The sequence below is a fragment of the Plasmodium yoelii genome (assembly GCF_900002385.2).
Source record: "Plasmodium yoelii strain 17X genome assembly, chromosome: 5".
Classification (NCBI taxonomy): domain Eukaryota; phylum Apicomplexa; class Aconoidasida; order Haemosporida; family Plasmodiidae; genus Plasmodium; species Plasmodium yoelii.
Window position 1 is genome coordinate 1 of NC_036177.2, and position 24,759 is coordinate 24,759.

Genomic DNA, 24,759 nt, shown 5'->3' on the forward strand with positions numbered 1-24,759 from the left:
ACCCTAAACCCTGAACCCTAAACCCTGAACCCTGAACCCTGAACCCTAAACCCTGAACCCTGAACCCTGAAACCCTGAACCCTAAACCCTGAACCCTGAACCCTAAACCCTGAACCCTAAACCCTAACCCTAACCCTGAACCCTAAACCCTGAACCCTAAACCCTGAAACCCTAACCCTGAACCCTAAACCCTGAACCCTGAACCCTAAACCCTGAACCCTGAACCCTGAACCCTGAACCCTAAACCCTGAACCCTAAACCCTGAACCCTGAACCCTAAACCCTGAACCCTAACCCCCCCCCCCCCCCTAACCCTGAACCCTAAACCCTGAACCCTGAACCCCTGAACCCTGAACCCTGAACCCTAACCCCTAAACCCTGAACCCTGAACCCTAAACCCTGAACCCTGAACCCTAAACCTAAACCCTGAACCCTACCCCCCCCCCCCCCCCCCCCCCACCCCCCCCCCCTGAACCCTAAACCCTGAACCCTGAACCCTAAACCCTGAACCCTGAACCCTGAACCCTGAACCCTGAACCCTAAACCCTAAACCCTGAACCCTAAACCCTGAACCCTGAACCCTGAACCCTGAACCCTAAACCCCTAAACCCTGAACCCTAAACCCTGAACCCTAAACCCTGAACCCTATATAATGAATTTATATCCATATAGTGTACCAAATGAACATAATATATTAATCTAATATTATTATTATTATTGTCACTGCTATGTAACTATATAGTACAACGGAACAATTAGTGCACTCAATAAAAATCCTTTAAATCAATGTAAAATATTTCCGCATTTTGTTGTTTTAAATTAACTATTTTGGAACATATTATTTCGCAATAACAATATATTTAAATTATATATTTGTGAATTTGTATGTATATAATAACCTAATAAAAATATTATTTCAAATTAATTATTACATACTTTTGCTGTATACTTTGCATTAATATATAATTGTATATGTTTCCCAATTTTAACATTTTTCAATATTAGTAATTGGTATAATATTTTACTATATTAGAACAATAGCGATATTCTATATATCATATTATTTATAATTATCAGAACAAACTATAACATAAATTTTATTATATACTTATATTTTTTCAATTTACTATTTATAATATATTCCCAATTTATATATACCTCAAAATATAAAGTTTAAAAATTAATAGTGATTAATATGTTAGTATACCTTATGATAAATAAATTAACGTATATAATGCAACTTCTATTAATACAAAAGAATAGTAGCTACAATTAAAACTTAAAAAATATTGTATATATAGTTGGATTTTTATTTTATTATTAAAAATGTTAGATGCATAAAACGTCTTTTATAGATATCGTTGTGTTGTTGGACTTCGGTCGATATTTTATCACTACCTATTATATATTAGTGATCTGTTTAATTAATCTTAAAAACACACATATTAATATGAAGGTATATTATATTGTAGACAATTGTTACAAATGAATCATCTTATAATTCATACCCACCCTCACATATAATCCTATTATTACAACATATATTCCCGTAATATAATTTAAATCAAAATAACTTTTACTAAATAAAATTTTTCATCGAACAAACAAATCCATTGTATATTATAATGTGGATAATTCAATATAGCCCCTCATTAACAAGTTTTATATAATAGACAATTGTCATATATAACCAATATTTATATATCTAATATATTATTTTAATCATTTTAATCATTTTAATCATTTTAAATCTATATATTATACTTTATCAAACAAATAATATCACCTATTCCATATTAATCACCTATTTCATATTAACCACCTATTTCATATTAATCACACTACCCCTTTTTTCGTTGTATATTTACACATCATCTCCAGATTAAACATACGCAATCATAAATATATTTAATTATAAAAAAATTAATTATAAAAAAATTAATTATAAAAAATTTAATTATAAAAAATGTAATTACAATACCCCAGAACCACAAACAATCAATCATCAAACATCAATCACAAACATAACCTTGACCCATAAAAAATTAACACCCACCCATTAAGAATATTATAATTAAAAAACAAATTAATTACATTATATATTTCTTGACTTTACAACTTTATGTTTCATTATTTTATTTCATATTTTATTTCATGTTTTATTTCATATTTTACTTCATATTTTATTGTATTTTTTTTAACTTTTAATACTATATTTTGTTATTAAAAGGAAAATTATAATTTGCATTAATTTATAAAAAACATAGCCATCAATATTGCTACCAATAAATAATTTTTATAAAATTAACAATTTTGCTAGAAAAATGTTTAGTAAAACTTGTACTAAAAGTGATACAAAATCACAAATGTATAATTATCACACTATTATTATGATGAGGTAAAAAATGTTGTTATTATAGTAGTATTAGTAATATAGAGAATTAAATGCATTCCTCAGATTAAATTAATTATTTTAATATAATATTTATATTACTATGCTTTTTTATTTATTAGTGTAAGCAATATGTGATTCCATACGTAATGAGCTGTTTTGTAATTTTAAATTGAGTTTGATCAATCATAAAATATGTGTATTCATAATGCTATATTTAAAAATATCAATTATATAATTAAAGTTATTTATTTTTCATATTCATTATTTATGAAAGATTCTTTTATTGATGTCGTTTTGTGGTTGAATTATTTAAATAAAAAATATATTAGACTTATAAATCTGATAAAAGCATACAAATTTGACTTTTAAATAATAATTTGTATTTTTTAAAATAAATATTTGTTTTTTATGCTTTATTTGAGAAAATTATTTGCTTCAATTTTAATTATATTTGTTCTGTTTCGAGTTAATTTTTAATTAAAAAAATACTAATATATATTTTAATATTTTGTTTGTAAAGTTCCCAAATGAATAAGTTTTATATTCAAATTGTTTTCTTTCTTTTAATCATCCCCCTATATGTGAATAATAAAACCCTTGCAACCGAGCTTTCTCCAAAAAAAGATACAAAACACAAATCAAAAAAAAATAAAAAACGTTATACGTAAGAAAATACTACAATATATATATTACATATTTCATTATGAAAATATTAAATGTGTACGTCTTTGCAAAAATACAATACCTTTATTTTTGGACGCATTAAAAATATGTTCTTTTTTAGCTATGATAATACACAAGAAATATATGAAAAAAACAAGCACCTATTATATGCCGATATCAATGAAACTAAAAATGCATACAAAGTTATGAAAGAAGCTTTAAGACAATTAGAATATCATGTTACAAATGCAGTTGATTATGGATTATATAATATATATTATACTGACTATATGCTTTTTGATGATATAAAATATCAATATAATACAAATGTTGAAAAAAAACAATATATAGTTGATAATCCGAATAAGGTATCAATTAACGAACAACATTAAAATTTATAAACCAAATTGAAATTAAAAAATGATTATAATATATATATTTCTCTTTATTTCCATTAGTATAATAAAATAATAAACAAGTATTGGAATCCCGATCATGCCAATTTGTTCAATGATGATAATGTTAAAAGTATACAAAACATAAATAATTACCCAAATTAACATATTATTGTTACTATTTATTCTTTCCCACATATTCAAACTCATCATATTTTAATTATATCTATGCAATTTTATAATATACTTTTAGGAAAAATTGTCCGTGTATACAATCCAAATTTAGTAATAATACAACAACGTTCCAAAACATGGCCATGGTCTCGTGAGAAATATTTTTATGCTATAGCTGCAAAATTTAAAGTAAGCAAAATGTTCTTTCTATTTCGTTATAAATCATATTATTCACAATAATTTATGCAATATATTTTTATTAATTTTGTAGATATCAGAAAACAAAATTATAATTGTCATGAGCTCAGCAAATATAAATGATAACAACTGTAAAAATAAAAGAAATTTTGAAAACATAATAGTAAAAAATGCAAATTTATTCGAAGCTAACATTGATTCTGAAGATGATATTAGAAATGGAAAATTAAAAAAAATTTTTGTTAACTTAAGTGGACACATTATTGAAAAAAAAACGGACCGTATTTATGTCACCTATTTCGAATCTATAAGCGGTATACAGATTTTAATAATAATTTATTTCAACAATTGTTAAAAAAATATGGTTTTAAATAAGTGTAAATATTTATAATTTGCAACAAATTTAAACATTTTATATATTCACCCATTTATGTTTTTTTTCTTAGGTTGGTGAACATGGTTCCATTTAACAAAAAAATATTATTGGAAAACCTTTATACTACTTTTTCCCTTATAAATAATCATATATTTTTCACCACCGTAATATTAGAGAATTTATGTTAATAGAACGATTTATTTTCATGAATGGTATTTATTTAAATTACCATCATAACATATTTTTTTGTTTTATGATTGTTTTTTTCTTGTCTGTTATTTGTTTATCTCTTTTAATATTAGAATGTATCTATATGTATTAATTTTTTGAATACTACAAATAGAACTGCTATAACTTATGAAGATCTTTTATTTGTCATATTCCTTTCATTTAATAATTTCACCCTTTTTTGTTTACAAACATGGACATCATCTCATTATTAAACATACGGAATGAAACATATGATTAATTAGTGTTCAAATTATAAAAAATGTAATTACAATATCCCAGAACCATAAACAATCAACCATCAATCATAAACATAATTTTCCCCCGTAAAAAATTAACACTCACCCATTAAGAATATTATAATAAAAAAACAAATGAATTACATTATATATTCTTGACTTTGCAACTTTATGTTTCATTATTTTATTTCATTTTTTATTTCATATTCTATTTCATATTCTATTTCATATTCTGTTTCATATTTTACTTCATATTTTATTTGTATTTTTTCTAATTTAATATATACTTTGTTTTATTATTAAAAGGGAAATTATAATTTGTATTCATTTATAAAAAGGCATCGTGTCAACATTACTACCAATAAATCATTTTTATGAAATTAACAATTTTGCTAGAAAACGTTTAGTAAAATTTGTATTAAAAGTGATAAAAAAATCACAGATTGTTTGATTCTCATAATATAAATTTTATCATACTACTATTATGATGAGGTAAAACATGTTGTTATTATAGTGGCATTAGTAATATAGAGAATTAAATGCATTCCTCATATTAAATTAATTATTTAATATAATATTTATAGTACTATAATCTTTTATTTATTAATATAAGTATATATGCATTTCCATACGTAACGTGATGATTTATAAATTTTAGACTGAGTTTAATCAATTATAAAAATATAAAACTTGCGTATTCATAATGCTATATATTAAAAATATCATTTATATAATTAAAATTATTTATTTTTAGATATTATAATATAAGGAAATTATGGATCATAATATTTTTGATATTCATTATTTATGAAAAATTCTGTTGTTAACGTTGTTTTGTGATTGAATTAATTAAATAAAAAATATATTAAACTTATCAATCTGATAAAAGTATTCAAATTTGTTGTTTAAATAATAATTTGCATTTTTTAAAATAAATATTTGTTTTTTATACTTTATTTGAGAAAATCATTTGCTTCAATTTTAATGTATTTGTGCTATTTTTCGAATTTTTAATTAAAAAAAATAATAATATATATTTTAATATTTTGTTTTAAAGTTCAAAAATGAATAAATTTTATATTCAAATTGTTTTTTTTCTTTTAATCATCCCCCTATATGTGAATAATAAAACCCTTGCAACTGAGCTTGTTCCAAAAAAAAATACAAAACAGAAATCAACAAAACGTTATCCTACGTAAGAAAATACAACAATATATATACTATATATTACATATTTCATTATGAAAATATTAAATGTATGTCTTTGCAAAAATGTTATAAATACAATAACTTTATTTTTGTACACATTAAAAATATGTTCATTTTTAGCTATGATAATACAAAAGAAATATATCAAAAAAACAAACACCTATTATATACCGATCCCAAAGAAACTATAAATGCGTACAAATTTATGAATGACGCTTTAAAACAGTTAGAACATCATGCTACAAGTAAAGGTTATACACGTTGTGGTGGAATTCCTTCTGAGAATATAGTTTTATATAAAAAAAAACATAAAAAGCATACAAAAATTAAAAAAATTGAATATATAGTTGATGATCCGAATAAGGTATCAATTAACGAACAACATTAAAAGTTATAAACCAAATTGAAATTAAAAAATAATTATAATATTTATTTTTCTTTACTTCCATTAGTATAATGAATTAATAAACAAGTTTTGGGATCCCGATCATAGCAAATTTGTGTATGGAAGCTCGGCTAAAAGTATACAAAACATAAATAATTAGTCGAATTAACATATTATTGTTACTATTTATTCGAAATTTCGTGATTTATTATTGTTACTATTTATTCGACATTTCGTGATTTATTATTCCTATTGTTATATGATACTATTTATTATTTTCCATATATTCAAACTCATAATATTTTAATTATATTTATGCAATTTTATAATATGTTTTTAGGAAAAATTGCCCGTGTGTATACTCCAAATTTATTAATGATACAACAACGTTGGAAAAAACTTCCGTGGACTCGTGAGAAATATTTTTATGCTATAACTGCAAAATATAAAGTAAGCAAAACTTTCCTCTTCTATTTCGTTATAAATAATATTTTTCGTATTATTCAAATAAACTTTTATTAATTTTGTAGATATCAAAAAACAAAACTATAATTGTCATGTCTTCAGCAAATATAATTGATAACAACCGTAAAAATAAAAAATATTTTGAAAACACAATAGTAAAAAGTGCAAATTTATTCCAAGCTGAAGTTGATTCTGAAGATGAGATTAGAAATGGAAAAATAAAAAAAAGCTATGTTAACTTAAGTGGATACATTGTTGAAAAAAGAAAGAACCATATTTATGTCATCTATATCGACTCTATGAACGGTATACAGATTTTAATAATATAATAATTTATTTCAACAATTGTTAAAAAAATATGGTTTTAAATAAGTGTACATATTTATAATATATACTATAATTTGCAACAAATTTAAACATTTTATATAATCATCCATTTATGTTTTTTTCTTAGAATGATGAACATGGTTCCATTTAACAAAAATGTATTATTGGAAAAGCTTTATATTACTTTTTCCCCCATGAATAACCATATATTTTTCACCACCGTAATATTAGAAGATTTATGTTAATAAAATGACTTATTTCCATACATAATGATTGCTTTAAATTACCATCATAAAATGTTTTTTTGTTTTATGATTGTTTTTTTCTTGTCTGTTATTTGTTTATCTCTTTTAATATTATAATGCATCTATATGTATTCATTTTTTGAATACTACAAATAAAAATGTTATAACTTATGAAAATCTTTTATTTGTCATATTCCTTTCATTTAATAATTTCACCTTTTTTTGTTTACAAACATGGACATCATCTATATGCTAAAATTTGGGGGAATATCCCATATATTTAAACGATTCTTTATTTGTAAGTGATATTTGATCTTAATACCATTATTGTAATTGAATTAATGAAGTGATCAGAATGATTCAATGCAAATCTTACGTTATATGTAATAACTTTTTGTATTGCTATTTAAAGCATATTGCCAATATATTTTATACACATATATATGAACATTATAATAAACCAACTAAAACATTGTTTGCTTTAAAAAAAATTCATATACATTCATATAAAAAATAAAATATAACATAAATGGAGAATAAAAATAAGCAGTTTCGTTAAATAAAAATATTCATAACATGACCATTTTATGATATATATATAATTCAATATAACCCTAAACCCGGGAACATAGGAACATTGAAACCCCTTTAATCAACATTTACAAACCCCAAATATTATCAAATTATAAAAAATTAAATACAATATAATACTTAACCCTGACCCACAACATAAAAACTATATAAAAATTGTGCAAAAATTATGACCAAAAATAACTTCGAAATAGACAGTTTGTTAACATATATAAATCATTATTATTATTCCTAAATTGTCACTCTCTTCGAATCATATATTAATGATTCATTCTCTTCTTTATATTTTTTAGCTTTTCTCTTAAATGTTGTTTTTGAGCTCTTTTCCGTAATACAAATAACGAACACTAATATAAAATGTTAAGAAGTTTACGACTTTTTTGTTAACGTTTGCATATATTTAATGAAAATAATTTTTAAATTTCTTATTATTTACCTTATAAAAAATTCCCAAAAAGATTGTTATTGCACTGAATATTGATAAAGCTAGAATTAATTTTTTTACTATCGACAAGCTTGATGATGTAACACCAGAACTTTGTATGTAATTTTGTGTTGATTTTATCGGTGGAAGCGATGGAATACCCACACACTTAACATTATAGTCCTCTTTAAAATTATCATAATCAGTTGATAAAGTAGACCATACTTGACTATATGAACTGTCTCCACTAATGCTAGAATTTCTATTAAGTTCATTAAATTTGCCAACAATGTTATTTGCATATCCCAAATATTCCTTGCAATCTAGCTTGTCTTCTTTAGATTCAGTAGGTATTTTACATAATAATTTAAATGCTTCATAAAATTTAGATATATCTTCATAATTAATGTTCAACAAATCCTTTCTTTTAACCATGATTTCCTTAAAATTATTATATCTCGTTTTTTCTTTAAATTTACTATTACAATCTTTACTATAAAGTTTACAGTTAGTATAATTCTCATTTTTTTCTATATTAGTATAAAAATCACTTAGGTTGGTTTCATCTTTCTTTAGGTTTAACTTATAATTTAACCATATCATAATGTATATAATAAACGCTTCAAACTGTTCACTACTTAATTCATCAAGCCTATAAGTAATATTTTTATTGAACAACCATAAGCATGCAGCATTTATTTTATCGAGCTCAGTAATGCATGTGTTGTATTTTGAACTCCCATTAGGGCAGTAATCCCTAATACCTGCTATATTATGCATATCATGTTCTTCAGAATCGTTTAATTCATCGGGATAATGTTCCACTAATATACGAAACCTTTCACACTAAGAAAACATTCAAAAAGGTATAATAAAAATATACATCAATGAAACCCTTATAAAATAAAGTTTAATGAATTTTATAGATTATATAATATCAACAAATACAAGGAAAAGCAAATTTTATTAAAAAATGCAGATACCAGTTCAGAATCCATTGTGATTTTATTTTGTTTATAATATATAAATTATGTAACATAATATTGTTTTATATATTTTACGCTTAATAAATGACAAAATAATTGAAGTCTAATATAAAATCGTTTGTGTTTAAATAAATTCCTATCATTTTTAATATTAATTTAAAGGGAATTTGGAACAATATAATAGTTTTATGGAACTTAAATTCCCATAAATTAGGGTTGTTTAATACATTATTTACTATATGTATATAAATACAATTTTACATAAATTGTTGTTCTTAATAACTCTCATATGAGCATTATTATAAAAATTAAAGCAACTTTGTAACGAATTAAAAATATATCATCTTATACACATGCTTTAATATATAAAATAAACAACATCATATCTTTAGTTTTAATAAATGATGTCTCAAAATTAATATACTGAAAAAATCGAAACAATTAAGAAATCCATTATTACTATAATGTTTAAAAGTATATAAATAGTCATTTTTTAAAACATATTAAATAATTATACACTTGTTTCTAATACTATATACCAGGTTTTATTAAAATTATAGTATTTTCAAATTATGTTGCATGTTCCATTTTCTATGCAAATTATATAAATTTATATTATTTGTATTTAATATATATAAATTAAAAAATAATTTTAATGCGTTAAATAACTTTATTTTTATTCCTACATATCTCAATTTAGAAGTATTATCTATTGACTAATTTTATAATATATTTTCCCATCTTTTCCATTCTTTAAAACAACAATTAGCACTGAACCCGTATTTATAAGCTTAAATAAGACTTTGAATCTATATTATTTTTAAAATAATACTTAGTAAATGTTAAACATTTATTATGGCTTTCTATTAATATTAAACATTAAAATATAAATAAGTATTGATGGGAGTTTTAAAGTATAATAGAAAACTATGTGTATTAGATTCTTATATTGCCCTTTAAGAGGAGAGAGATAAGATATATTTTCTCTTTTAATATATATATTTAGATAAATATTTGTTAAATGTTTCCATAGCTCATTTTTGTTTTATGTATTCTACTGCTATATTTATCGATGTATATACATTCAGATAATTTATTAAAAATTCTATACTTTATTAATTTTACGATAAAACAATGCTATTTTAGATTAAAAAAAATGATGATTCACTAAATAATGATAATATAATATGTGTTAATATGGAACAATAAAAAGGCATTTAACGTTAATTAGTCTTTAACCTTTTCTCCATTGCCCATATTTTTAAAATATAAAACTACAAATCCCAAATTGGATCTTTAACAAAATATATAACATTGATACGTTTATAATGTATTATTCTGTGTCTTTTCGATAAAATTAACATATTTCAATATTAGTTATTGGTAGAGTATTTTATTAGATGTATAGTCATATAATAACAACGCTATTCTATCTATCAAATTATAACATTATATTTTATTAATATTCTTATATTCAAATATATTAACTATTTTAAAATATAATTTATTTATACCTCAAAATATAAAATTTAAAAATTAATAGTAATTAATATAATGTTCTACCTTTATGATAAGTTAAATATGGAGCAACTTCTATTAATACAAGAAGATAATAGTAACTACAATTACAACTTCAAAAAATGTTAGGAGCATAATAATATTTTATAGACAATGTTATATTGTTGAACCTCGATCAATATACCATACGTCTATATTTTATGATTATATATTATCACAGTTCAGTTTGATAAAATGATTTAGATTAAAATAAATATGATACAAGTTATAAGTTTTACTAAATAAAATTTTAGTCAAATGAAGAAACATATGTGTTATACATAATTCGATATAACCACAGATTAACAAATTCTATATAATAGGCAATTATTATATAGATAATTCAACATAACCCTAAACCTTTAAAACAATTCCTTAAACTAATAAATATTATAAAATTATTCAAATTAAATGCAATATATCACTTAACCCGAATATGGGTCCTATAAACACAAACTCAACCCTGACCCACGACATAAAAACTACATAAAAATTATGCAAAAACAGTAAAAAAATATTATAACTATACATATATAACATTATATATTATGATTATCTTCAAAAATTATGGTCAAAAATAAAAACTTTCTTATATCAATCATTATTACTATTCCTGGAATAACCACTACTCTTCGAATCATATATAATGGTTCATTTTCTTTACTTGTTCTCTTAAATATCGTCGTTGAATTCGTTTATCAAATCCAAATAATATATGCTCTCCATAGATAAATATATAATCACTTTATATAATATATATATCAATATGTAACATCAAATATTAAATATGTTATTTTTATTCATTTGAAAAAGTATAACAAAACATAATAATAAAGAGTCCCTATCTTGATTTTTTTTTTTTTTTGTATGATTTATATTCTTTAAAAAAGAATTTAACATATTTACAACATTCAATAATTATTTCAATTGAAAGAACTACATTCATAATAACAAATACAAAATAAATCAATCCGGGTACCAATAACGACAAAACAAGCAGCGTCAACAACACCCCCCTCACCATTAATTTTTTGGTCAATTTTGTTAACTTTCGCTTAGTTTTTGATTCATTTTCGATATTTGAATCGCCCCCATAATGCTCAGTCCCCACGATATTTCTTTCATTTTTCAATTGTTTAAAGTCTTCTTCTGATACAGGATTATTTTGTATCAGTTCTATTGCTAATTTATTATTCTTTATATTATCAAGCTCTTTTTTTGTTTCTTCTATTTCTTTGTGAAGTTCATCAATTAACTTTTTAGTTCTTTTATCTAAACTATTTAAATCGGGTAATGTATTATTTTCTTTATGCTTCTTTACATGTGAATCTATAATATTTCGAAGATATTTTATTTCTTCATCATCATCATCATTGTACTCATTAAGTTGATTTGCAAGACTCAAAGTTGATTCATAAAAATAATTTAAATCGAATCGGTTATCTGTATCCCCTAATATCCTATTATTTCTAAAATTTGTTATATTCCTTTCATGATATATGTTTCTCTCATTTATATAATATAATTCCTGAAAAGAAATGAAATATTTATTAACATGTGTGTAATTAATTTTAATTAACTTAAATGTTTTACCAATACATCAAACAATAATATAAGGTTAATGCAAAACAATAAATACGATAATTATAATGAAATATTATTAATAATAAAAGAAGATAGTGTGTAACTTACATTTTTAACATATTCAAAAAAACAAATAATAATTGAAAAAAAAACAAATTTTAAAATACTGACTCTCATTTTTAGCTTTATTTATTAAATAAATGAATATATCTATAAAAAACATGGAATATATTTCATTTATTAACTTTTTCCACTTTCTATAAAATTTATAATTGTTATAATCAATTTCGTTATATTCATTAAAACCATTCATTGATATAAATATGATTTCTTTTTTCAAATAAATAGTAACCTTTCTATAAAAAATAAGCCATTTTTAATATAATTTATAATGCATTAGTATATTTAGTGATACGGCTCTAATATTTTATGAACTTTTATATTTCCATTATTCCTTACATATGAAAACTAATAAATATCAATTCAAATAATAAAATATTAGATACATATATATTTTATATATTAATACATACAAACATATAATGAAAACATTAACCATCGTTGCTATTTACATTTAAATGGTTTCTAATTTATTATATTTTATTGTTGCATTCCTCCAATTTTAAATATTACTTAATAATATTCTCCATTTTACTACCACTTTTTTGTAAAAATATTTTTTTTCATAGATTCCTATATAATCATTCTGTTTATAAATATATCTCATAATATACATCATCAAATAACAAAAATAATACACATGGAACCAGTTTATTTTTACCCCAAATCGAAAAATGAAACATACTTAATCATATTTATTTAACAGATTCTTAGACACTTTTCTCATTTAAACAATATTGTGACTTTTATAATTAATAATGAAATACAAACAAATATTATAATTCCATCATATAGAAAAATTATTTTTTATTATGAAATATGAAACAAACTCTTGACATGTACCATATATACACAATACTTCTTTATATTAATAGACAAATTTACTATTTATTATTCTTTAAATTGACTTCAAATATAACTTAATTAAAATTATCACTTTGGATAATTTAGTTTTCTTTTATAAACAAAAAAAATAAATTAATAAATGGTACAGGATCAGCCTCCATAACTTTGAGTATATTTAATAGTGATTTTTTCCCCGTGAATGGGGTTTATAACAGGGGTTTTCATTTTTTTCACATCAACTGACTTTATAATTATTGCATCACTATTTCTCTCCATTTTCAGCTCGGTTAATTAATACACACTTTCATTACAAAAACCCGTTATAGGTGAAGGGAAATCCTTCATGTCAAATAATCCCATTTATTTTCTTTCACCGTTTAATCAAATACTAAAAAAGCACAAAAAATTAATATAATTCCAAAATCCCTTAAAATAAAACCAGATGAAACACAATCATTTCCGTTTACAACATTATTAAACACCATACATATGATTCGATATCCAACATCAAAACAACAATTTAAATCAAAAAAACATAAATACCTATTCCGAATTCGCCGAAAACATTTTAATTACAAACCATACTCATAATATGATAGCTATCAATATATCCCGAAGAAATTCAATTATTAAAAGAAAAATAATTTTATACTGATTTAAAATATGTAACCAGTCTATATACAAATAAACATTTTAAAGAATTTTATTATAACGTATTTTCGAAAATTCATCCAAAAAATCCATTGTATCAATTTTCTCCCCAAATAAATCCACAAGGTGTTAATTATGACCAGTTTAATCAATTAGGTGATAATATACAAACACCATCTGGATATTCATTTAATTTTAAATATAATGCATCATTGCAAAAAGTTAAACAAAAATTTAAACAAAAAGTATATCCATCATTTCTTTATTTTCACCATTATATGAACATCACATCTTCATTTTCACCATTATATGAACATCACTTCTTTATTTTCACCATTATATGAACATCATTTCTTTATTTTCACCATTATATGAACATCACTTCTTTATTTTCACCATTATATGAACATCACTTCTTTATTTTCACCATTATATGAACATCACTCCTTTATTTTCACCATTATATGAACATCACTCCTTTATTTTACCCCTTTACAAACAAAAATTTCCATTCACCATAACAATATTAATGTACATTTATATGAACTTTATTCAAAATCTAAGAAATTAATCATAAACAACGAAGATGTATCCAATTTTCCAACATTTATTCATTTCTTCCACTATTTAATGATACAATAACATAGTTACTTTCCTATTTCATTTCAATGATCCTAATTTTTTGCTTGTTTACTTCCCCATTATTAATTAATATCCTTATTCAAATAAGATAACACTATATATCCCCCAAAATACATTTCAATTTCAATTTCTTTCATGATTTTGCTTAATTTTGTTTTAATTTATGTGATTTTATAATACTTATTAATCTATATATAATTTATTTACCACTATTATAATAAAAATAAAACTTCAATAACCATTACATACATTTTTATAATATTATTTTACACACTTACCACCATTTTAAATCAAAAATAGAAAAATATATATCTACAAAATGATCAAAATTTAATTATTGACTTTTTATTTTTCTCATTTCACATATATTATCACACCTATAACATTTAAACACTATATTACCTTTATTTTTACATATCTCAATCAGAGTAAAAAATACAACAAAAATTTAAATACAAAATTCCATCATATACCAAATATATTGATTAATTCCTTCCTTTTTTAATCAAAATATATAGAATTTTTAATTATAATTATATTATAATTTTCTTTATAAATATTACATCACTGTATTTATAATAATGAACGAAATATATCTGACTTATTTAAAATGTGTATACTCTTTTAAATTCAAACCCATACACCTGCAACATTAAACCGGGACCCTGGACATTTTTTAATTACCAAAAAAATTAAATATTCCTATCTTAATATTATTTATTGGATTTTATTTTGTATTTTATTGTTATAATAAACTTTATAATTACATTAATTCGTTTTATACATTTATTATATTATAATATTTTTACTTAATTATGCAAAAATCAAATTAACAAAAGCATTATATTGTTGCCTTTTTATTGGCAATAAATGTATTAACCCCAGGATCCAATAATTATGTTGAAGCAAACCCAGAAATTATAAGCAAAATAAAAAAAATGCTAAGTCGTTTATTAAAAAAGTTAAAAATAACAAAACTGCAGTTATATCTACTTTATTGCAACATTAGCATTAATATTTGGTACTATCTTTGGTGTAATCCATTATCAAAAGAATGGAATTACTAAAAAACAATCATCCAACAGTGAAACAAAACCCTTAACTGTTCCACTGAAAACACAAACACTATATCAGATAATAAAAGTACATCATCAACAATAAAAAGTGATACCAAACCATCACCATATAATTATACCGAAACATAGTACCCACCAATATCGTATTGTAGTTACTGATTCATATTATCTATTTTATGTCATATTATGAGAATAAACCAAAAATTCAAGTATATCACACACTCTGTAAAAATTAATTGGTATAATTGATATAATTAAACAAATGTCAATAATTCGAGACATTTAAGTATCTTTATATTATAAATCTCCCTTTTTTTGTAACATTTTATTTTAATTTGTATATCCCATACATATTGTAATCATATATTGGATTTATTAAAATGTGTCAATCTTTAATATTGCAATTCAGAACTTATATATATCCACATCCTTCCTTTATAATGATTTAATTCCGATTCATCATTGAAAAACCTTTTTGTTTTCCGATATTCCCCCATTTGTTACCATAAAAAACATATTCTCCATATAATACTTATATCTCATTTATAGTAAAAATAAACCGTGATTTATTCTTTATTCCCAGTAGCATCACGACTTATTCTTTACTCCCAGTAGCATCACGACTTATTGTTTATTCCAAATAGTATCATGACATATTTTTATTTGTAAGTGATGTTTGATCTTAATACCATTATTGTAATGGAATTAATGAAGTGATCAGAATGATTCAATACAAATGTTACATTATATGTAATCATTTTTTATATTGTTATTTAAAACATATAATACCAATGTATTTTATGCATATATATACACATTATAATAAACCAACTAAAACATTTTTGCTTTAAAAAAAAATTATATACATTCATAGAAAAAATAAAATATAACATAAATGTAGAATGAAAATAAGCAATTTCTTTAAATAAAAATATTCATAAAATGAACATATTATGATATATATAATTCAATATAACCATGAGCCCTGATCCCTAAACCTTTATTCCAATCTGAAATTGATTCTGAAGATGATATTAAAAGTGGAAAATTAAAAAAAATCTTTGTTAACTCAAGTGGATACATTGTTGAAAAAATAAACAAATATGTTTATATCGACTATGTAACCGGTATACATATTTTAATAACTTAAAATTTTATTCCACATTTTGTTTTGTTATTTCTTTATCCTATTTTACATTTATATAAATGTAAATATTTCCAATATATGCTATTCATCCACACAAAACTATAATATTTTCTTTTATATATTTATACATTATTGTTTTTTGTTCACAGATTACTATTAATACCCCTATTATTGGAAATTTATTAACTGAAATAATTCACTCACCACAAATACAAAATATTATGAGATTATGCATCATATTTTCCATGGAATAAATGTACATTTATCATAATGTTTTTTATCATCTTAATGTTGTAATACATTATTAATAAAATAAATATCCTTTCATATATCCTGTCTATTTAAATTATTGCCATAACCACATTTTTTAATATACTTTGTTTCTGTACTATTTCTCTTATTTTCATTATTTTTATACAACACCCCATCGTTATTATCAACCTTATAAATTATTAACTATATCAATCAAAATCCTCTAACTCATCTATTAATGATTTATTTTATCTTTCTTTTTTTTCTCTTAAATTTTATCTTTGGAACTCTTTCGAATTCCAAATGATGAATACTAATATATTTTTAGAGTTATAAAAAAGGAAGTTATAATTGAAATCAAATAAATCAGTCATACAACACTGTTTTATATAGATTAATAAAATACATATATTTATATTATAATATTACAAAAAATACATTTTTTAATTGTCTATATAAGCCAAATTACTTATATTAATATGCAGTTTAATTATTATTTTTAATACTTATATTGAATTTTAAAGTCAGATTCAAAGAATCTGAACCCAAAACAAAAACTATAATTATATTTATTATTCTAAAGAATCGCCTTTTCTTTTATAAAGATAAAAAATAAACAACAAAAATAAAATTATAAATGGTACAGGATCGGCCTTCATAAGTTTATATATATTTAATAATGGATATTTTCCCCAATAAGTGGAATTTATAAAATCCTTAGTCTGTTTTTTTTTAGATGAATTTATAATTATTTCCACTTTTTTCTTTCGATCATTTGAGTTTATAAATTGTTTATCCTGTTTTTTGGGAGTAGATGAATTTATAAATTGTTTATCCTGTTTTTTTGGAGTAGATGAATTGGTAAGCTTTTTATCCTGTTTGTTTTGACTAGATAAATTTATAGTTATTTTCATTTGTTTTTTTCGATCAGTTGGGTTTATAACTTCTTCTGTTGTTTCATTTGTATCAAACATATTTATAGCCTTTTTCATCTTTTGTTTTTTCTTTGATTTTTTTCTCCATCCAAATGGCAAATACTAACATAAAATTATGAAAAATATATAATATTTTATAGTGAGGAAATATTTTAAAAATTGTATACTTCACAATTTTCTTTTTATTTACCTTGTACATAATAGCTAAAGCAATGGGTATTAAAATAATTAAAATTGAAATTCCCATTTTCTTGTATACGTTGAGTGGATTATCACCTATTTCGGTTGTCCCATCTCCTGCTACTTTGTATACTGGAATTTCTTGTTCAGTCGATGAACTTGACAATGTTATTTGAGATGCTTCGTAACACTTTTGACCAGAACCTTCATTTCCAGATGTCTCCGAAGACGATTGCTGTGTATTAGTTTGTTCACCAGAACTTGGTGGTGATGATGGTTCACTTCCTGTTTCTTTTTTTTCAGACATACATTTATCTAATATAAGAGTTTCTATTGTTGTTTTAAGTTCATTCACATAACTAATCGTGTTATCAGCAGAATTTTTTAATTTACCGTAAAAATCTTTTAACGTTGACAACACATTTTTATATAAGCTATTTCCAATATTAGTAAACATATCACTAAATAATAAACTATAAATTTCAAATACATTTTTAAAATCTATATATCTCGGGGTATCTTTGGTTTTCTCTAAATTAGTTTCTGTACTCGGTAAGTCTTTTAATTCCACGTTTATAACTTTCGATGAAGTTGTTGCTTCTTTACCTAATTGCTTACAAGTTTTTATTCCTTCTATCTCTATAATTTCTGGAAAAGAATTTTTGGTATCATTATCTTTTTTAAATTTTTCATAAGCATTTTTTAAAGTCACCAATACATCACAATAATGTTCATCTTCAAAAACTCTCTTTTTTTTTAAAATAAGGTATATGTATTGTTTTATCCAATCGTTAACAAAATCTGAAAAATTGGAGCAATTTGAAGGATCTTTTTTATGTTTATTAATTGCATTGCACAGCTTAATAAGTAACCCATAAAGTCTACGCATTCTATCAATATTAAGATTCATCATTTTTCTGTTTTTATCGATTTTATCATGATATAATATATACTTTTTACTATTTTGTATAAATGTGACATAAAAATCTGCCACGCTTCCGTACCTCCCTTTTGCAATTAGTTTCATTTTATTACTTAACCATAGCATAACATACGTGATATATTCGTTATTGTTATTTTCAGATTCTAGATTTTTATTCAAAGTGAATAATTTATGAAGTAACATTATAGTAACAGCGTTAACTACTTCACCGATAGTATTACATTCTCTTTTCCATGGTTTCTTGTTAGATCGACAATAAGTTTGTATAGCAGTAGATACTTTATTTTTATCGAAAGAATAATTATCAGGCAAAATTTGATCAACAAATTTAAATGCTTCACACTAAGAAAATATTATAAAAATTAATGAAATATTATGAAATTTAAGTTAATTTATAAACAATGCAAAAACAACAAAATAAAATTCATTTTATTAAAAAATGTATATACCACATGGGAACTCATTATGCTGGATTTTATTTTTAATCTGTAAAAAAATTGTCATAATATTATTGTGTACATAAGGAATGTATTATAATAAAATATGTTGTCCGGTTAATGGTCTTCTATATAATTAATATATATATTTAAAGAGGTTCTATTAGTTTTAATACTAAATTAACATACTATAATAATAGTATTAAAAAGGTATTTAATTTTTATTTGTGACAATCACTAAATTTCCTTAAGAGGTTATTTGTTTAACATTTTTATATCTATATATAATACATTTTACACATAATATAATTTTTTTAAATAATATCTTGAATAACTATAATGCACAAATTCATGGAATGTCATAAAAAAAATAGATTATATTTGTTTCATATAATAATATATTTATATTATAGGTTTACACATGAAAATAAATATATATTCGCTACTTTTTTAATAAGGAAGTTTCAAAAGTTATTTTAATTTATTTTATTATTTGAATATCAAATATTTATATATGTTATTATTCTATATTGGATGTTGCATTTTTTAATATCATATCTAATAATATAAAACAAATTACTTATTTAGATTACAATATTTATAGAATAGGTTAACACTACTACTTTTCTAAATATATTATATGTAGTTCGTATTTATAATATATAATAACTTTATTTATACTAAAATGTGCTTTATTAAATAATTTTAGATGTATCTTTTTAAAACTTGGATAATATAAAAACTAATTTTAATTTACAAAAGAATCTATATGAAATTCTTTTCATGTAGTTTACTTAAATTTTATAGGTTTATAATTTTAACATTTGCTTTTTATTTAGTGGCGATAATAAATTTTTAGAAACATTATGTGAATTTCCCATGATAGTGCACATTTCTACTTATAATATAAACATATTATATACTACATATTTTATAATAAACCATTTAGTTCAATATAGAACAAATATATTTTTAAGAAAACTATAGAAACATTAATAAAATTAATATTATTTTTTTTGATGTTGTTAATTCTAATATTATCACATTAAAAAAATACTTAGTTAAAGGTTATAATATTCATTTGATGTTTTGTGCATACAATTTTAATCTTATCTCCCGTATAATAATATATATGACTACTGTATATCCATGTGATAGAATTAAATAAACATAATACATTAATCTAATATTAGTATTGTTGTTACTAATGATATATCACTGTTTACTACAATGAAATAATTAATGCACTCAAGAGGAATAATTTAAACCAATTAATAATTTTCATTGTTTCAGTGTTTTAAAATATAACATTTTAAAAAATATGTATTATCTCGTAAAAACATTATATTTAAAATATATATTTATAAGTTTCTGTATATATAATAATCTAATATAAATATTATTAGTTCAAAAAAATAATTACTATCTATTTTTTCGATATATTTTATATTAATATTTAATTATATGAATTTTTCACAATATAACAATATTTCAATATTAGTTATTGTAAAATATTTTATTATTTTATATGTATGTCATATAATAACAACGGTATTCTATCTATCATATTATTTATAATTATTAGAACAAAATATGATATTAACTATTTTAAATGTAATATATTTTATACATTTCATAATTCATATATCCTTAAAACTATGGAGTTTAAAATGTAATGGCGACTAATATAATAGTATACCTTTATAGTAAATAAATTAATGGGTAGAAAACTATTTCTATAATTTAAATTTAAAACTTTAGCATAAAATGAAACTATATATAATCAAAAATTAAGATAATATACATATATCTATATTTATTTTTTTATTAATATGCATATTTTTATTGATTATTAAAAATGTTAGATGCATAAAATCCCTTTTGTAGATAACGTTGTATTATCGATTCTCGATCGACATTTTATGAATATATATTACTACAGTTCGGTTGTTAAAACACAATTTAAATCAAAATAATAATGACACAAATAATAAGTTTTACTAAATAAATATTTTCACAAAATATAGAAATGCATTATATATTATGATGTCCACAATTCAATATAACTCTTGATTAACAAGTCTTATATAATAAGCTATTATGATATAGGATAATATTAATTCATATATATTCGATATATATATTAATATATACAATATAAATGTTTTACTTTACCCATATTATATCTCTATAAACACTCAATTATATATGTTATAACTCATGAAAAAAATGTTACACAACCTCTTTCACATTAATGACTATGCTCCTTTGGGTGGTGCATATTGGGGCATATTTTGATATTAAACATACAAGTATAGTATATATATTTAATCACCATTTATAGATAAATAAATGATCACATTATAAACAGATTAATAAAAATATAACCCTAACCCAAACATAGATTCCATAGAACAAAACTATAAACATAAATCTAAACCCTCAATATAGCCTATAATTTTATTAATAAGTGCGTTTAAATTATTCCATTCAAATTCATTCTTTCATAACTCCATTTATCATTCGGTTCAGGTGTTACTGAGGAAGGAAATCATAATAAATTATTTTCTTCCAATTCCATTCCATCTCCCCCAGTTTCTTATATTATGCATTGTTAATATTTAAATCAACGTTTTCTTTTAGGATCAAATCGATACTTTGGAATAATCTTTCTATATCTATTTCAATATTCGACCGATTGACCCATAAACCATTAACACAAAATTAACAATAAAATACAAAAATGCATAATATAGTTCAACACATTTACCATTAAGTTATATTAACACGAAATCCAATTCTTATAGTTTGTCAAAATATATTTCTTTATTGCTCCTTTTCATCCTCATTTTTTCTTACATATTTAGACTTAATATAAATATTAAAATCGCCAACTTATCCTATACATATTTTTAATAACTTGTTTATTATATATATTTAAAACAAATCTTTAAACTAATAAATATTATCAAATTATAAAAAATTAAGTAAAATACAAAATCCTAATCCCAATATGGGTCCCACAACATAAAAACTATATAAAAATTATGCAAAAACTGCACAAACATATAACATTATATTTAACTGGTTATATTATTTAATTATTCTTATAAACCACAAAATTATGGTCAAAATTACTTATTTCAAAATAGACAAATTCTTAAAATATATCAACCATTATTACTATTCATGGAATAATCACTGCTCTTCGAATCATATATTAATGGTCCATTCCTTCTTCATTTTTTTTAGTTTTTTCCTTAAATATTGGTTTTTAAGTCGATTCCGAAATCCAGATAACGAATACTAATATAAAATGTTAAGAAACGTATGATTTGTTTATTAGTGTTTCCACATATATAATGAAAATATTTTTTTAATTTCTTATTATTACCTTATAATAAATTCCTATAAAAACTATTATTATACCAAATATCAATAAAAGTATATAAAAATTGTTTTCTATCAAGAAAATTAATGATGGAAATCCATATATTGGCATATAAATCTTTGTTTTTATCGATGGCAAGGATGAACTATCGTTATTTTTCTTTTTTAAATTATCATAATCATTTGATAAAGTATATAAAATAGATAATATTTTACGATATAAACCATTTTTACTAATATTAGGATCTTTGATAGTTTCTTCATATCTTTCAACAAACGTATTTGCAGCTTTCTTACATTCATCGCAATTTGGGTCGTGTCCATCATCGTTAAAATACATGCTACATAATGATGTTAATGCATCATATAATTTAGATATAATGCTCTTATCCATACTTAAAAAATAATCATTTTTATCTATAATATCCTTATAATTTTTATAAGCAGTAACACCTTCTATACCCGTTTTATACCTATCGCCACTGTTTATATGTTTAGTATAAAATTTATTTAGACTGTTGTTTTCTCGAGTTTGGGTTTGTATTAACATATAACTTAACCATATCATAATGTATTCAACAATATTGACGTTACTTTTTGCAACAGAATTATCCTTAAAGAATTTATCAAAAAAATATAAACATGCAGCACTAATTTTATCGATTTCCTCTTTACATGTTCCATCAGTACAATACATTGTGAAATCTCTATCATCTTTAAAATTATATTTTCTATAACTCGAATCATATTCTAAATTCTTCGTTATATGCTGGAAGACACTACACTAAAAAAATTTATTTTAAATTATTAGAAATGTGCATTATTGAAAATTTTATTAAAGTTTAATGATATTTATATATAATACAATATCAAAAAATGTAAAGGAAAACATTATTAAAAAATCCATATACCATATACCTATCCATTGTGATGAAATTTTATTTTTGATTTATAAATTGAGTAAAAGCATGCTGTTTTATATACCCTGCATCAAATATGTGACATAAATACTTTAACCCTATATATAACAACTGTCTGTAGTTAAATATATTAAAAGTTTTTCAGTAATTAATATAAAATAATAAAATAATATTATTACTGAAGAAATACTGCATTCCTGGTTTATGATAATTACCTAATTCACCTTAAATACAGGGTTATTTAATACATTTTTTATAATATGTATATAAATTTATACATAAAATTATTATTCTTAATACCTTTCGGTATAATTCTATCACAAACTTATAGTGGCATTGTAATGAGTTTAAAATATATTTTCTTATACATATTCCTTAATAAAGAAAATAAACAATATCATATCTTTTGTTTTAATAAATAGCACCCAAAAACTAATATACTGCAAAAATCGGAATAATTGAGAAATATATTATTGATATAATCCTTAAAAGCATATAAATATTATTTAATAAGATTGATTAAATTTTTATATACTTATTTCTTATAAAATATAATATATTTTCTCAAAAATTATAGTATTTTCAAATTATGTTACTTCTCTATGCAAATTATATAAATTAAAAAAAAAATTGAATGCATTAAATAAATTTTTTTTATTCGTATATACTTCAACTTATATGTATACCTTATTGGGAAATTTATATTTTATTTTACGCATAATTTCCATTCTTTAAAACAATTAGCACTGAAATCCTATTTATAAGCTTAAATACGTCTTT

At 22.3% G+C, this 24,759-nt stretch overlaps 6 protein-coding genes across 6 annotated transcripts; 2 read left to right on the plus strand and 4 right to left on the minus strand.

The window, feature by feature from the left end:
• Positions 1-2,921: 2,921 nt before the first annotated feature.
• PY17X_0500007 (fam-a protein) lies at positions 2,922-4,179 on the plus strand (the record flags this gene model as incomplete). Its single annotated transcript, XM_034637743.1, has 5 exons — positions 2,922-3,058; positions 3,179-3,425; positions 3,516-3,585; positions 3,706-3,815; positions 3,898-4,179. The coding sequence occupies 5 exons, from the start codon at positions 2,922-2,924 to the stop codon at positions 4,177-4,179; spliced, it is 846 nt and encodes a 281-aa protein (XP_034493388.1).
• Positions 4,180-5,731: 1,552 nt separating this feature from the next.
• On the plus strand, positions 5,732-7,204 carry PY17X_0500011 (fam-a protein; the record flags this gene model as incomplete). The annotated part of the gene is made up of 6 exons (XM_034637744.1): positions 5,732-5,862; positions 5,997-6,240; positions 6,329-6,398; positions 6,602-6,711; positions 6,792-6,980; positions 7,181-7,204. 6 exons carry the CDS (start codon positions 5,732-5,734, stop codon positions 7,202-7,204), a joined length of 768 nt encoding a protein of 255 aa, XP_034493389.1.
• A 945-nt stretch (positions 7,205-8,149) lies between these two features.
• On the minus strand, positions 8,150-9,311 carry PY17X_0500017 (PIR protein; the record flags this gene model as incomplete). Its single annotated transcript, XM_022955016.1, has 3 exons — positions 8,150-8,236; positions 8,326-9,159; positions 9,297-9,311. 3 exons carry the CDS (start codon positions 9,309-9,311, stop codon positions 8,150-8,152), a joined length of 936 nt encoding a protein of 311 aa, XP_022810715.1.
• Positions 9,312-11,697: 2,386 nt separating this feature from the next.
• Positions 11,698-12,617, minus strand: PY17X_0500021 (fam-b protein; the record flags this gene model as incomplete). Its single annotated transcript, XM_034637745.1, has 2 exons — positions 11,698-12,384; positions 12,549-12,617. The coding sequence occupies 2 exons, from the start codon at positions 12,615-12,617 to the stop codon at positions 11,698-11,700; spliced, it is 756 nt and encodes a 251-aa protein (XP_034493390.1).
• A 5,129-nt stretch (positions 12,618-17,746) lies between these two features.
• PY17X_0500027 (PIR protein) lies at positions 17,747-19,696 on the minus strand (the record flags this gene model as incomplete). The annotated part of the gene is made up of 3 exons (XM_034637746.1): positions 17,747-18,211; positions 18,300-19,574; positions 19,682-19,696. The coding sequence occupies 3 exons, from the start codon at positions 19,694-19,696 to the stop codon at positions 17,747-17,749; spliced, it is 1,755 nt and encodes a 584-aa protein (XP_034493391.1).
• A 3,186-nt stretch (positions 19,697-22,882) lies between these two features.
• Positions 22,883-23,985, minus strand: PY17X_0500031 (PIR protein; the record flags this gene model as incomplete). The annotated part of the gene is made up of 3 exons (XM_022957956.2): positions 22,883-22,975; positions 23,064-23,843; positions 23,971-23,985. The coding sequence occupies 3 exons, from the start codon at positions 23,983-23,985 to the stop codon at positions 22,883-22,885; spliced, it is 888 nt and encodes a 295-aa protein (XP_022810703.2).
• Between the last annotated feature and the right edge of the window lie 774 nt (positions 23,986-24,759).